We start from the raw sequence: 13038 nt of genomic DNA, 5'->3' as shown, positions 1-13038 counted from the left end.
CAAAAGTTTTAGACTCTCGAAAATTTGAGTCAAAAGAAAAAAGTGTCGAAATGTTTTTTAGCTTTTTACTTTACATCAGTTGAAGATTATTTTGCGACAAACAATTTAAAAATAAGTATTTACGCACAAACAATTACAGCGCAATCAAAATTTAAAGAAATTTTTACAAATACGTAAGGCAATGCTATTGCTATTGCAATTATTTGCAAGCAGGCATGATAAACAACAAAACTTGATTTCGAGTATCATAATTTTAAAAACATATTTTCAATATTTCGTACCCATGTTTACACAATTTTGTAATTGCCCTTCGTTTGCTCAACCAATAAGCTAGAAAGGAATTTCACCAAACAAAGACAACGGAAAACCTATGGCATATTTTTATAGCATATTAACCAAAAACTTTATATTTAACGAGTTGTAGCTTTTCAATTTAAATAAAGCAACATGCAATTACAATAATCATGGGCAATATCAAAAAAGGATGTAAGTCGCATTCGCTTTTTTCGGTACATGAATGGTCCCTTTGTGAGACAAATTTTAATTTTAAATCAGTTATCCTATCAAAAAATTATAAAATGTTTTTATGTATATTATATGTTTATCAAAAATTAAAATTTAACTGAATTTAGCACGAGATATATTCAATATATATCTGAATATATTGAATATACCTTTGAATGACTCTGAAATAATTCAAACAAAAGCTCACATCAAATTTTATGGCGTAAAATTTTAAAATATCGAAAATAAGTGCATACTGACGTACTCATACAAAAAACGATACTTACGACATCTGTGGTGTTTATATGTACCAATTATAATTTAATTAGGCAACACTAAAAGTAACAATCACAACCATTTTATCTCCCAGTCGACTTAACTGCGCATATATTCTATGTAATCAATCGCCACATCTAATCAATAGAATTTGAGTTGAGACTTGAGAGATTTGAAGTCGCAAAAAAATCGTAAACAAAAAACGAACTATTTTTGTCAAACGAGAAAAACTTAATTAAAGTTAGCGAAAAAAAATAAACTATTTTAAAATAATTTTTGATTCGAAAATAACAAAATTAATTGAAGTTTGAGAAAAAAATCATTTATTAATTGAATTTCTATTTATATACGGATAGTTTAAAAAAAGATTTTTTTGTAAGAATGACATCAGTTGACCAGGTAAAATCGATTTATTCAAATAAGTAATTTGCTAATTCATGAAAATTAAAATTTTATTATTCAAAAATAATTTTCAGAAAAGAGCTTTCAATAAACTCAAACATGACTTGGAAAATTGGAGAGAATTAATTTTACTTTGTAATTCAGTTTTAAAATGGGAAAAACCATTTTATCCAGGAATTATATTTGGTGGAATCTCAGTTACTTTCCTAATTTTATGGTGGTTGGATTTATCAGTTTTAACATTGATATGCTCTTTAGCCCTTAAAACTGTATTATTTGTGAGTAAACATAAAATATAATATTAAAAATAGTTGTTTAAAAGAAATTTTTCAGGATTACTTTTATCCAATGATATCTAAATTTATATTTAAACCGGAAAGTTGGACTGGAGCACAAGAAAGCAAATTTGAAGATGTTTGCAATGAATTGTGCGTTATAAAAGATAAAATTAATTCATTATCGGAAATTCTTTTCAATGCAAAACAGGAAAAGTCAACTCTTGTAAGTAATTTTCTACATACATATTTGGTTAATTGTAATTTTTCCTTTATCGGATAACCTAACAATAAAAATTTTTTAACTTTAAATGAAAGGTTAAGCTATTTTTCCCTTAAATACCCATTTTTTATCGCATAGTTTACAAATTAAAGTATGTATGTAACAGATTAAACTGAAAATAAATTTATTTAAAATACAAACGAAATATCAGAACAGCCCCACCCATACATTTAAATTTTTTTTATCAAAGGCAAAGTAATTTATCTCTATTGATTGTTTTTCGTTATTAAATAAACTTAGCCTATCAATTCGGTTTTTACAGTATATAATAAAGATAATTAAAAAATCACAAATCCTCGTAAGTTCAAAGGTTTTTTTTAAAAGAGAACACAGTACAGTATCGCTATAAATTCTATAGTAATAGATATATACACATATAGGTATATATGTACCTTGTTAGGCACATGGTAGGTAATGCAATAAAAAAAATTGTACAATTGCTTTTCAAAATGTATATAGAACTTTTGTATGATCGATTTTTCTTGAAGTTCTATATGATTGTCTTTTAAAAATGTGAATGTATAGTTTTTTTTTATTTGGAAAATTGCAAATCCATAAATTTAGGAAAATGGATAATATTTACCAGCAATTTAATCAATATCCTGCGTTTTTCTTTTATTTCTGTATTTTCAGTTTGTAATTGCTGTTTCGGCTGCATTATTATTTGGAGCATATATTGGATCTGTAATAGATAATCTTTTACTGGCCTATATTGCCATTCTGGGACTTGGATTTTATCCTGGATTGCAACAACAAGGCTATGTTGGGAAAGCAATGGCACAGATTTCTGCTTTAGTCGCAGCTAAACTTCAAAAAATCAAAGAAAAATCCAATAAAACTGAGTAAAGCAAAAAAGCAGTTTTAAATTCTACACACGGATGAGAAATAGAAATATTACATTGATGTTGTTGTATATCTTTAAGTAAAGTATTTTACAAACAAGTTATTAAAAAAAACTGAAAAAATTAATAATTCATAAAACATCCCTTTTTCAACTCGATTTACATGCGTATAAAACTTATTTATTAAAATAAAATTTAGACTATAGTTACATTAATACTACGTACCAAAAATAAAATCTTATTAATTAAAATATAAAAAAAAATGAAATCAGTATTTTGAAATCCAAATTATAGAAAGGAAAAACCTAAAAAGTAGAGCATGCATGGTATTAATTTTCCATTTGTTATTTTAATTAATTTTCTTTAACATAAATATAAAAAAATTTTTACCAATTATTATATTTTAAAGAAAATGCCATGATTTTTCTAAAATTATATAAGCATGTATGTATATTAAAATTAAAATATAATTATTACACTTGCTTTAAATTAATATTAACAAGCGAAGTTACATAGATATTTTATATATCAATAAAATTGTATACTTGTATAACATAGTTTATGAATAAAATTAGAAAGCAAGCTGGAACTCTTGAAATTTAAATTTATAATACACAAACAAAAATATGGTTTAATATAAATATGAACTCAAATAGAAGTATAATGAATATATGTAATAGAATTTTTTTTAATGATAAGGCTTTTTAATGTAATTAAAATAACATTTTTACAAAATTTTTTAATATTTCTTATAAATATTGAAATAATGATAGTTTATCATTTTTCAATCAAATTATTTTATGTTAATTTCATAAAATTTGAATGAAATCAATTGAATTTGAAGTTTTAATTAATTTTATTTTATTATTTACAACATAAATAATATAAACGGTTTAAGAAAAACTTATAATTTGCTTATTAGAAATTTTAATTAGAATATAATATGAAAGATAAAATTTAATCTTGCAGCTTTTAATATAAAATTTTTATATATGTACATATATGTATGTATGCACATGAAATATATTTGTGAAAATATTAATATTATAACGTATTAATTAAACTTGTTATTTTTTTTTTCAAATTCTGAAAGTTGATTTTAAAGTAATTTACTTTCAATTTACGCTTAAATCAAAATTATAAATTAATACCTGATAAGTTTGTCATATTATGAAAATATCAAGCACTTTTTATTACAAAACTATTATAGTTAATTGTAAGAAAATGTTTTATTTTAACATTTTTTTTAGTAGTGTAAGTTAATTTTAATATTGGCATTTTAAAAATTGATAACAGAACAGAAGGAAGAAAGACGAAAATCTAACGTATATTAATTAATGCAAAAATGCTGCAATATTTTATCCCATTTGAAGAAATACTTCTTTATGTCACACATGTTCTCTAATATCTCATCGTTCCAATATTTATTATATAATATACATATGATATTTAATACATTGCTTTTTGCACCATATACTAAATTTTTCATTATCAAATACTTTCATTCAAAATAATCAACATGATGAATCGTACACGTTGGATAGTAAATATTAAAAAATAGAATTAAGAAGATTAATTCCAATTTTTTTAAAATCATTTAAAATTTCTATTTTTTTTTAATCGAATTAAAGAATAATTATGCATTTGTTTTATGTAAAACATTAATATGTTTCCCAAAATACTAGTGCAAGTGTAGAATTAATTCATATGCAGAACAAAGGTTATATAAAATAATTCATAGTACGTAGTTGTTATTATATAACACATATCAAGAAAAAGACACTCATTTCATAAGAAAAAAAAAACATTTTTATCATAAAATTTATATTTCAAAAAGCATTTAGAAGTTTTGAATTAATATAAGAAACAAGTGTGACCCTTGTATTATTAGATAAAATTAATAATTACCATTCCTTCTAATCAAAAAAATTTGCAATATTGTATGCTTTCTCTATCAAATTTTGCAATTATGTAATTAATTAAATTTATTAATTTCTTTTAAAAATTTTGATTGTTTTTTTTTTTAATAATATTGAATACTTTAATAAATCAAATTTATGCTATTGGTATCCGATATTTTTTAAAATGTGTGTTTGTTTGGAGTTTGAAATATTACAATTTAATCTTAAATTTTGTTTTGTTAAAAGTTTCAATATTTTATGCAAAAAATTTCAAAGTAAGAAGATAAATTGTTTTAGATTCTGTTGATATTATAAAAAAATTATCATTAAAATGGCTGAGGAATACTCGACCAATTGATATAATCTAATAAATTTACTATTTTTACGCTTTTGAATAAATTATATTCAAATATTTTTTGGCTTTTTTTGTAATTAAAACAAAATTTAAAATATTTTCAGCCATTTAATGATTTGTAAGTTTAAATTATAGGAAATTTTTATAATAAAGATTTTCAACACGCCTTTCGGTTTTTTCTGTTTTTTTTTATGTTTAAGGTAAAGTAATTAATAACAGATTTTGCGGAATTATTCTTTTATTCCCATTAATTATAATATAAATAAGTCAGCACCAAAACTATTTACATAATATATGTTGTGTAGTTTGAAATCTATTTCTTTTTCGTTTTTAGTTTTCTGAAGAGAAATTGAAAAGGAAGTTTTTTATATATTAGCTAAGCCTTAAGTAAAAAATTCATTTTGTGATCAATTTTTTTGTAATTTATACCTATACAAATGAAGCAGTTAAAATAATTATTAAAAACATAAGATAATTGAGCTAGAAATAGTATAATATTTCCTTATAATATTGTAAAACTGTCAATGAAACTTTTTTTTTTGGAAATAAATGTTTAAACAGGTAATTTGGATTCCATATAAATATCCATATGTTTTATTTATATTTTAAACTTTTTCAGAACCCAGTCTTATTTTTCGTTCCTTAAAGAAAAATCCATCCAAAATTAATTAAACGATGAGGTTACAATTGAAAAATTCAATTTTATTATTAATATTTATGATTAAACATCATTTTATATTTTAACATTTCAATTGAAGATTTTAATTTAAAATTTAAATAACAATATCTTTGTTACTGATTATTGGTGGTGAAACGCGCTGTTTTACTTTGTTTCCATTTAAAATTCTTGAAATATGAATTGGAATGTTGATAACATTAACATTTAAAATCAGTGCGGCGAAAACATATTCCTTTGGATTAACTGAATATTCATGTCTATTATTTACCATCAAATGAATATCATATATCATATAAAATGAAAAAACTATTGTAATGAGAGATGAAAATACTAATTCCAATGTGGTTGGATCGAGTAACATATTAATTGTAACAATTTCTACTAAAATAGTAGACAAAGTTAGAACGGCACACCGATAAACAGTGACATATCGTTCTTTTTGTACCATAAATAAAATTAAGCTAATACATACACCAATCATTAAGCCAATTGTCATAAATATGATCATTGTGTCATATTTTTCCGATATTTTTCCAAAAAGGAATGATTCCGTTATAGTAAACAAAACTAAGGCTAATATGCTTTTCTGCAAAATTCGATATGATTTTCCCACCAATAGTATTATAAAAAATATTTCAAAAAATATAAAACATGAAATCACAGCAAAACTATTAATTTCTGCAATCCAAATTCTGGCCGGACGAAAAAATAGAAATATCGAAACTAATCCAAATAAAGTAATAAAATGCATCAATAAAACAATATATACTTTTTTCATAAATTCTTTACGGGATTTCCCATCTAAAATGCCGGATTGTTCTGTTTCTTTGTTCAAAGCACTTTTTTTTTTATCTTCCAATGTTATATTAGTATCACATTCTATACATTTTGAAGATTTTTGTAAATCAAGTTTCGGAGACAACTTGTTATTATCAAATGGTAAATTACCATTTTTTTGCGAACTATTGAACTGCAGATTACCATATAATTGACAATTAGATATAAAATACAAATTTTTCTTTTGTGATTCTGATGAATCTTCAAGCAGTTGATTACGTTCTGTGGTAGTTGACTGATCATTTGAAATATGATCCGTTGATAATTGATCTAAAATGAAGAGAATAAAATCAAAATTATTGATAAATTGCATTTTTTCTTTCACCTAATCTTAAAAAAAAAATTTTAAAGTAGGGAACCATATGATGTATGTATGTACCTACTACTTTGGTTGCGTTATCAAAATTTGATCGAATTTCACAATTTATTGATAAATTTTATATTTGCAATTTTTTGAAACGACATTTCATAAACGCGTTTCATAACTTTTTTCTAACATGAATTTAAATATTAAAAACTAGTAATTAGAGAAAACATACTAAATAGTTAATGGCGAGAGATACTAACCTCCTAATAAATTCTTTGCGTCTAATTCATCCATTTTAAGTATTAAAAAATATATATGAATAAAAAATTATGATAATATTACTTAAAATCATGAAATAACTTTCCAATTTCTCCTTGTACATATGTACATATAAATACGTAGGCACATGTATATGTACATCTACATAAGTATGTATGTAATATATTATTATTTTTAAACAATTTTTAATAAGAAAATTGAAAAATTCAATCGTTTCTCATTTAAGCTGCAGATTAACTAAAGTTTATTTCATAGATGTTCATACGATCATACAGATATGATAATTTTCTTTATTTTTTCTTTTTTTTGCGAAATTATACAATATCTTTGGTGGTACGGGTTTTCCATTATTTTTTTTGATTCGAAGTAAAAAAAAAATAAAGCATGAATAACACAAAAAAAAATTGCAAAGCTCCGCAGGTCAATTTCTGTCTGACGTGAATAAAATTATAATGAAAAATAAAATTCAAATTAAAAAATTATGTTGAAAAAAGTAAAAGTTGCCTTACGTGGCAATAAGAAACGCTTTTATAAATCTAATAAAGTTTGACTTAAAACCAGATTCTGAAATAAAAAGCTTTTATTGAACTTCTAAATAACTTCTGATTTCCTACTAATAGCGAATTTATTATTGAATTTAGAAATTATTGAATTTTTTTGCGTCACGCTCTAATTCCCACAAAACTTTTGCACCTATCATAGAATGGTATACATATAACATTTTTACATAGTTAAAGTCATTAATATTAAAGCCAATAATATATTAGTCCGTTGTAAATAAGCAAAGATAAAATACAAAGCACAAAAATAGTAATGTACATATTTACAAATTTCAATGGCATAGTAGTAATTCATACAAATTAATTTAAAGATTTTACGCTGAATGGAAATTTAAAATGTTTTTTCAAGTTTAAAAGTTTTTTTTATAAATTTAAATTTTAATGCAAAATGGCATTCTTAGAAGTTCATGTATGTAGCAATTTAAACACAAAAACTAAAATATTACAATAGGTATTTTTTTTTATTCCTCTGGTTTACACATTTAAGCAGAGGCTCTTAATCTTTTGATATCTAGACATTTACCATAAAATAATTAAAAGTGATAAAATTTGTCATTACTTTAAATCAAATGCCAAATTAAAAAATTTTATTTTCTATAATTTTTTTATTTAATTTTATAATAAATACAAAATTATAAATTCTATTTTATTATCATTACAAAACTATTTCTTTTCAAACAAAATCTCTAAATTTTAGAAAGTTCCGAAGAAAGTCGCTATTTACCGATTGACAATCACTGCATTAAGTTATACTCGTATTATCAAAAAAAAAAAATTATATTCGACTTGTTTGCGGTTTTTTATATTTTTAATGCTTTTTTTTACAACAATTTAGTTTACTTAAGCAAAAATTAATTCTCAACCATTTTTTTTATGAAATAATAAATACAACTCGTGTGTAATAAAAAATTTATAACTTGAGCATTTTATGTTGTCACATAAGGAAAACTGTAGGATATAGGTTATAATACAAGTCTTTACTAAGGCTGGTTCAAAGATAACTAAAATCGTAAATCAAAAATATTATATGTGGAACATGATTTTTATTATGTGTGTAAATTACTATTTTACTTTTTAACAAATCTTTATATTTTATTAAATTATGCTACATAATTAAATTCTACATTCTACATATAATTAAAATTTTATTATAAAAATTAATTCTAATTTTATTGTGTCTCTTACTAATAAGAGCACAATAATATTAGCTATCAGTAAAGTTTTGGATAAATAAAAATGTTTGTCCGCTACAGATTGGAAAGGTACATATACTTGCATGCTGGATATAAAATTTTAACTTGGTTTTCATATGTAACATAAATTAAACATAGCTTTTTAACTTAAAATTATACAACGATTCAATAAAATTATAATAAAACTCTATAGAAAAATTTTTCATTGCAAATTCAAAAGTTTCTAATAGTAATTCAGCGAATATAAACTAATAATTATAATATTATGACAAAAATCTTGTTTTGCTGTGTGATGCAAATATAATATCACAATTAAATTAAAGCACAATATACAATATTGCAAATCATTATCAGTAAAATATAATTATTAAAATCAGTAATAACGAACCTTTTCGATAATCGAACCAAATTTTACTCATTATGATTCTAAAAATTTTGCCTACCGTATATTAAATATGGTAGAAAACATCGATCTATTAATTTAATATGACTTTGCGGTATTGCTGAAATGCTCTTGATGCACCATGAATTTATTATTGCGGTTACTTACTATTGGTAATTTACATTTTATTTTCTTGAGTTTTATGCCTCAAAAAATCTATGATATATGAACATATGTATATGTATGTTTGGATATTTTTAATGAATATTCAAATTAAAATATTACTTATTTGAAAATTACGTTAATTACACTAAATTACTTATTTAATCTTATTTTAATTCCGCGTATAATTCTTGAAATATGAAGTGGGATATTTATAATGTCAATATAAAAAATTAAAGCAGCAAAAACATATTCTTTTGGATTAATTGAATATTCATGTTTTTCATTAATCATTAATTGTGTATCATATATCATATAAAATAAAAATATTGATGTTCCAAGCGTTGGCAATGCTAATTCTAATATTGTTGGATTTAGCAATGCTTTAATTGAAACAATTTCAATTAATAGAACGAATACAATTAAAAATGAATTCCTGCAAACAGTAAGATTGAATTTGTTTTGTATTGAAAATAAAATTAAAACGAAATATACGCCAATCGTTAAACATATCGATATTACAAAAAAAATCGTTGTATTACTTTTTACTGATATATAACCGAAAATTAGAGATATAGCTTTAGTAAATACAAAAAACATTATTAAATTTCTAGGAAATGAACGGCACATTTTTTCATTTATTGCTAAAATAAATAATACCACAAGCAGCATACAGCATCCAATAACAACTAAAATATTATTCGTTCCAACCCAGGCTATTACTGGAGGGCAAATTGCAAATATTGAAATTGTACTAAATAGAATCAGGTTATGCACTAATAAAATAATATACAATTTTTTAAGGAAACTTTTACAAGCACTCTCATCATTGAAACGATATTTATTTTCTTCTTGATTTAAAATTCCATATTGAACATCATTTGCAACCATTTGACACGTGCGTTCAGACTTTAAAGATAAATTCAAAATATACTTTGGTGGAAAATTAGAATAATTGTTTCCTTTTACATTATCAGGTGAATGTGTATTAACATTATTGCTGGATAATTGAACATCTTCTTCAGGAAAAGAGTAACCTTCTGATGGTGATTGTTCTAAAAGAAAAAATTTTTTCGAGTTATTATATATACTCATTTGTATGTGTAACTAGTTGAAATTAATTGTAATGTAAAAAAAAACTCTTCCATCTGTGAAAGATTGTAATGTAAGTAATGATTGTTAATGTAAGTATATAAGGTAAATTCTTATTTTTTTTATTTAGTATAATACATTTTAGCTTCATTATAGCACAAATAAAATTGCAAACTGTACACATGTGCAAAAGAGCTATTTAATTTTGTTAACTTTTCTTGGCTTGGTAGTACCTTGCACATCTAGTATTCTCTGTGGTATCATTTCGTCTGAAATTAAAATTTCATACAGCTTTTATGGAAAATTTTTTGCACATTCATTTAATTTTTTTTTTTGGTACTACTTAAAAGTTTATAATATACCTGAATTATTGTTAAAATACTGACCTGCTAAAAACTTTTTCGGATCCAAGATATCCATTAGAAATACTTAAATGTATAAATACTCCCGAAGTTTAAAAAATGAATTATGTATTTTGTTATTATTGTATGTATTAATAAAATAAACAATATAGATTCGTGCGCTTATCGATATACGTGCAAGCATATGCCAAATTGACTTTTGCTTCAAGACTAATTTTAATATTCAATTCAGTTTTTTATTCCACCAAATATTTTGCTACTTACATATATATTTTTGCTTTTCTCTTGCTTTTTCTTTATTTTTGAAAAATATAACAAGTTCTCCACTGAAGTCTTTCTTGTATTTTTTTCTTTTTTCTTAAGTCATCCGCAAAAAAAACATTATTAAAGAAAAAGTTTAATGTTATACTACTAAAAGGTAGTATATGAAACTATGGGAGTATGATCGCTAAGTAAATCTATAATATTTGAAGCAAAGTGTTAAAATTATTATTATAAATTATTTCATAGCACTCCGATTTATGGACAAGGTGTAAGACTCATAATATTTAATACTAAAAAGTGTAAATTCAAAAACTTTATTATTTTTATTCAAAATGAAACTATTTAGTTCCATTATAAACGACACTATAGATCCTCGCAGCATATATTGAATTTTTAGAATAATAATTTTGAAAATAAAAACAAATTATGAAAAAGCTCTAAAATTCCAATAAACATTTTAATTGTAAGCTCGGAATTTTAAAAACATTCATGTGATACCGCACTAACATACAAATTTTTTTTTAATCTTATATGGTTATATTCGAAATTTATAATTAAGTGGATTCTGCTGTATTACGTTTAATTAAAAAAAAAGAAAGAGTTTAAAATTTCTTGGTATCATCTTTTTAAAAGTGACGTTAATGAAAATAAATTCACATTAAATGGATATGAAATTTTATTGAAATTTAATTTTATTATTTTCTAATTCCCATTTTAAAATGATAATTTTACATTTTATGCGACTCAATGGTTAATATGAATCCAAAGTTATAAAATACATGAGTTTTACTACAATTAAATTAGTTTCAAATTTAAAACTACACTAAGCCAATTAATGTGATTTGAATTGCATTAAAAAATTAAAAATACTCTGTTTTTATTTTGGTTTTTCGTTTATTTATTTATATATAATAATGTAAACATTTATCTTAAACTTATATTAAAAGTTATAAACAACAAATTAAACATGAAAAGCCTTCCGTTAATTTGCAAAAAATATAATGTAATCCTTATTTACTAGCTTCTCTTTTCTTTTTGGGTCAAAAATTAAGGAAAATATTGTTTATGTTTATTATTTTTAATTCTTATTTATTCAATGAGATATAAAATAAGAATTAAAATAATATATAGTTCTTAATAATTTTAAAGTCTTAAATAGGAAAAAAAAGATCTTTTAGTAATGATTTACCTTCTACATTTAAGTGAGTTTATATATGAATAAATTATACTAATATAAATACATATATTATATTCAATTAATAATTTATTTTAATATAAAGAGTTTGTGTTATGAAAATGTGAATTGATTAACAAAATTAGGTTTTTAATTGTAAAACATATTATCAATAATAAATTCAAATTTTAGGTACTTTTTAACGAATACAATATACTATTATAGAATATAAATATAATATTAGATTTTTGGTTTTGACAAAAATACTATTAACTTATATTCTTTGAAATATAAATTAAGCGACAATCACTACCATTTTCAGTTCAGTTTCATACACAATAAGTAGTCATTCTTTTTATTTGATTGTAAGTTATCAAGATTTGGAAGCATAATTTTGAAAACAATGTTAGTTAAATTTAAAGAAATTTATATATTTTTTTTTTTCGTTTTTCCATTTTTATATTATGTATATACTTTAGTACTTTAAAGTTAAGTTTCTTAAGACAAAAAATTCAAGTGTCCCATTTCTTTTCAATATTATGCAATATAATTTTTTGTTTTTGAAAAATCTAAATAAAAAATATTATAATTAAGGAAATCCGAATAAACATTTTTTCCATCACTTATTTATTTGTTTGAATATGATTTATAAGATTTGTTTGAATATGATTTTATATATTTCTTTTTAATTTAGGAATTGCAGTTTAATTAACTTGTTTAATTAAATTATAATTTTATTATACATGAATACAAATGTTGATATAGAAATCCCTTTTTTTTTTAATATTAAAATCTGTCGATTGATGAGCTAAAATTAGTGACAAACCAATTGAATTTTAAAATTTTTAATAATATTTCTACATTTTTAAGTTAAAATAATTAAATATTAGAAAACATCAAGATAATTTT

The 13038-nt window shown here is 22.6% G+C and overlaps 3 protein-coding genes across 3 annotated transcripts; 1 reads left to right on the top strand and 2 right to left on the bottom strand.

Moving 5' to 3' along the window:
- Positions 1–936: 936 nt before the first annotated feature.
- LOC129619052 (ADP-ribosylation factor-like protein 6-interacting protein 1) lies at positions 937–3451 on the top strand. Its single transcript, XM_055534130.1, has 4 exons — positions 937–1179; positions 1257–1460; positions 1516–1683; positions 2374–3451. Exons 1-4 carry the CDS (start codon positions 1162–1164, stop codon positions 2584–2586), a joined length of 603 nt encoding a protein of 200 aa, XP_055390105.1. The 5' UTR covers positions 937–1161; the 3' UTR covers positions 2587–3451.
- An 855-nt stretch (positions 3452–4306) lies between these two features.
- On the bottom strand, positions 4307–7057 carry LOC129618817 (protein lifeguard 1-like). Its single transcript, XM_055533829.1, has 2 exons — positions 6922–7057; positions 4307–6624 (listed from the first exon to the last, which is right to left on the bottom strand). The coding sequence occupies exons 1-2, from the start codon at positions 6953–6955 to the stop codon at positions 5612–5614; spliced, it is 1047 nt and encodes a 348-aa protein (XP_055389804.1). The 5' UTR covers positions 6956–7057; the 3' UTR covers positions 4307–5611.
- Positions 7058–9390: 2333 nt separating this feature from the next.
- Positions 9391–10970, bottom strand: LOC129618889 (protein lifeguard 1-like). Its single transcript, XM_055533915.1, has 2 exons — positions 10716–10970; positions 9391–10292 (listed from the first exon to the last, which is right to left on the bottom strand). The coding sequence occupies exons 1-2, from the start codon at positions 10747–10749 to the stop codon at positions 9391–9393; spliced, it is 936 nt and encodes a 311-aa protein (XP_055389890.1). The 5' UTR covers positions 10750–10970.
- Positions 10971–13038: the final 2068 nt, after the last annotated feature.

The sequence above is a fragment of the Condylostylus longicornis genome, unplaced genomic scaffold (genome assembly GCF_029603195.1).
Source record: "Condylostylus longicornis isolate FDR11 unplaced genomic scaffold, ASM2960319v2 ptg000010l, whole genome shotgun sequence".
NCBI classification, from domain to species: Eukaryota; Metazoa; Arthropoda; class Insecta; order Diptera; family Dolichopodidae; genus Condylostylus; species Condylostylus longicornis.
The sequence above is the reverse complement of the archived record's forward strand: the minus strand, read 5'-3'. Positions and strand labels throughout refer to the sequence as shown.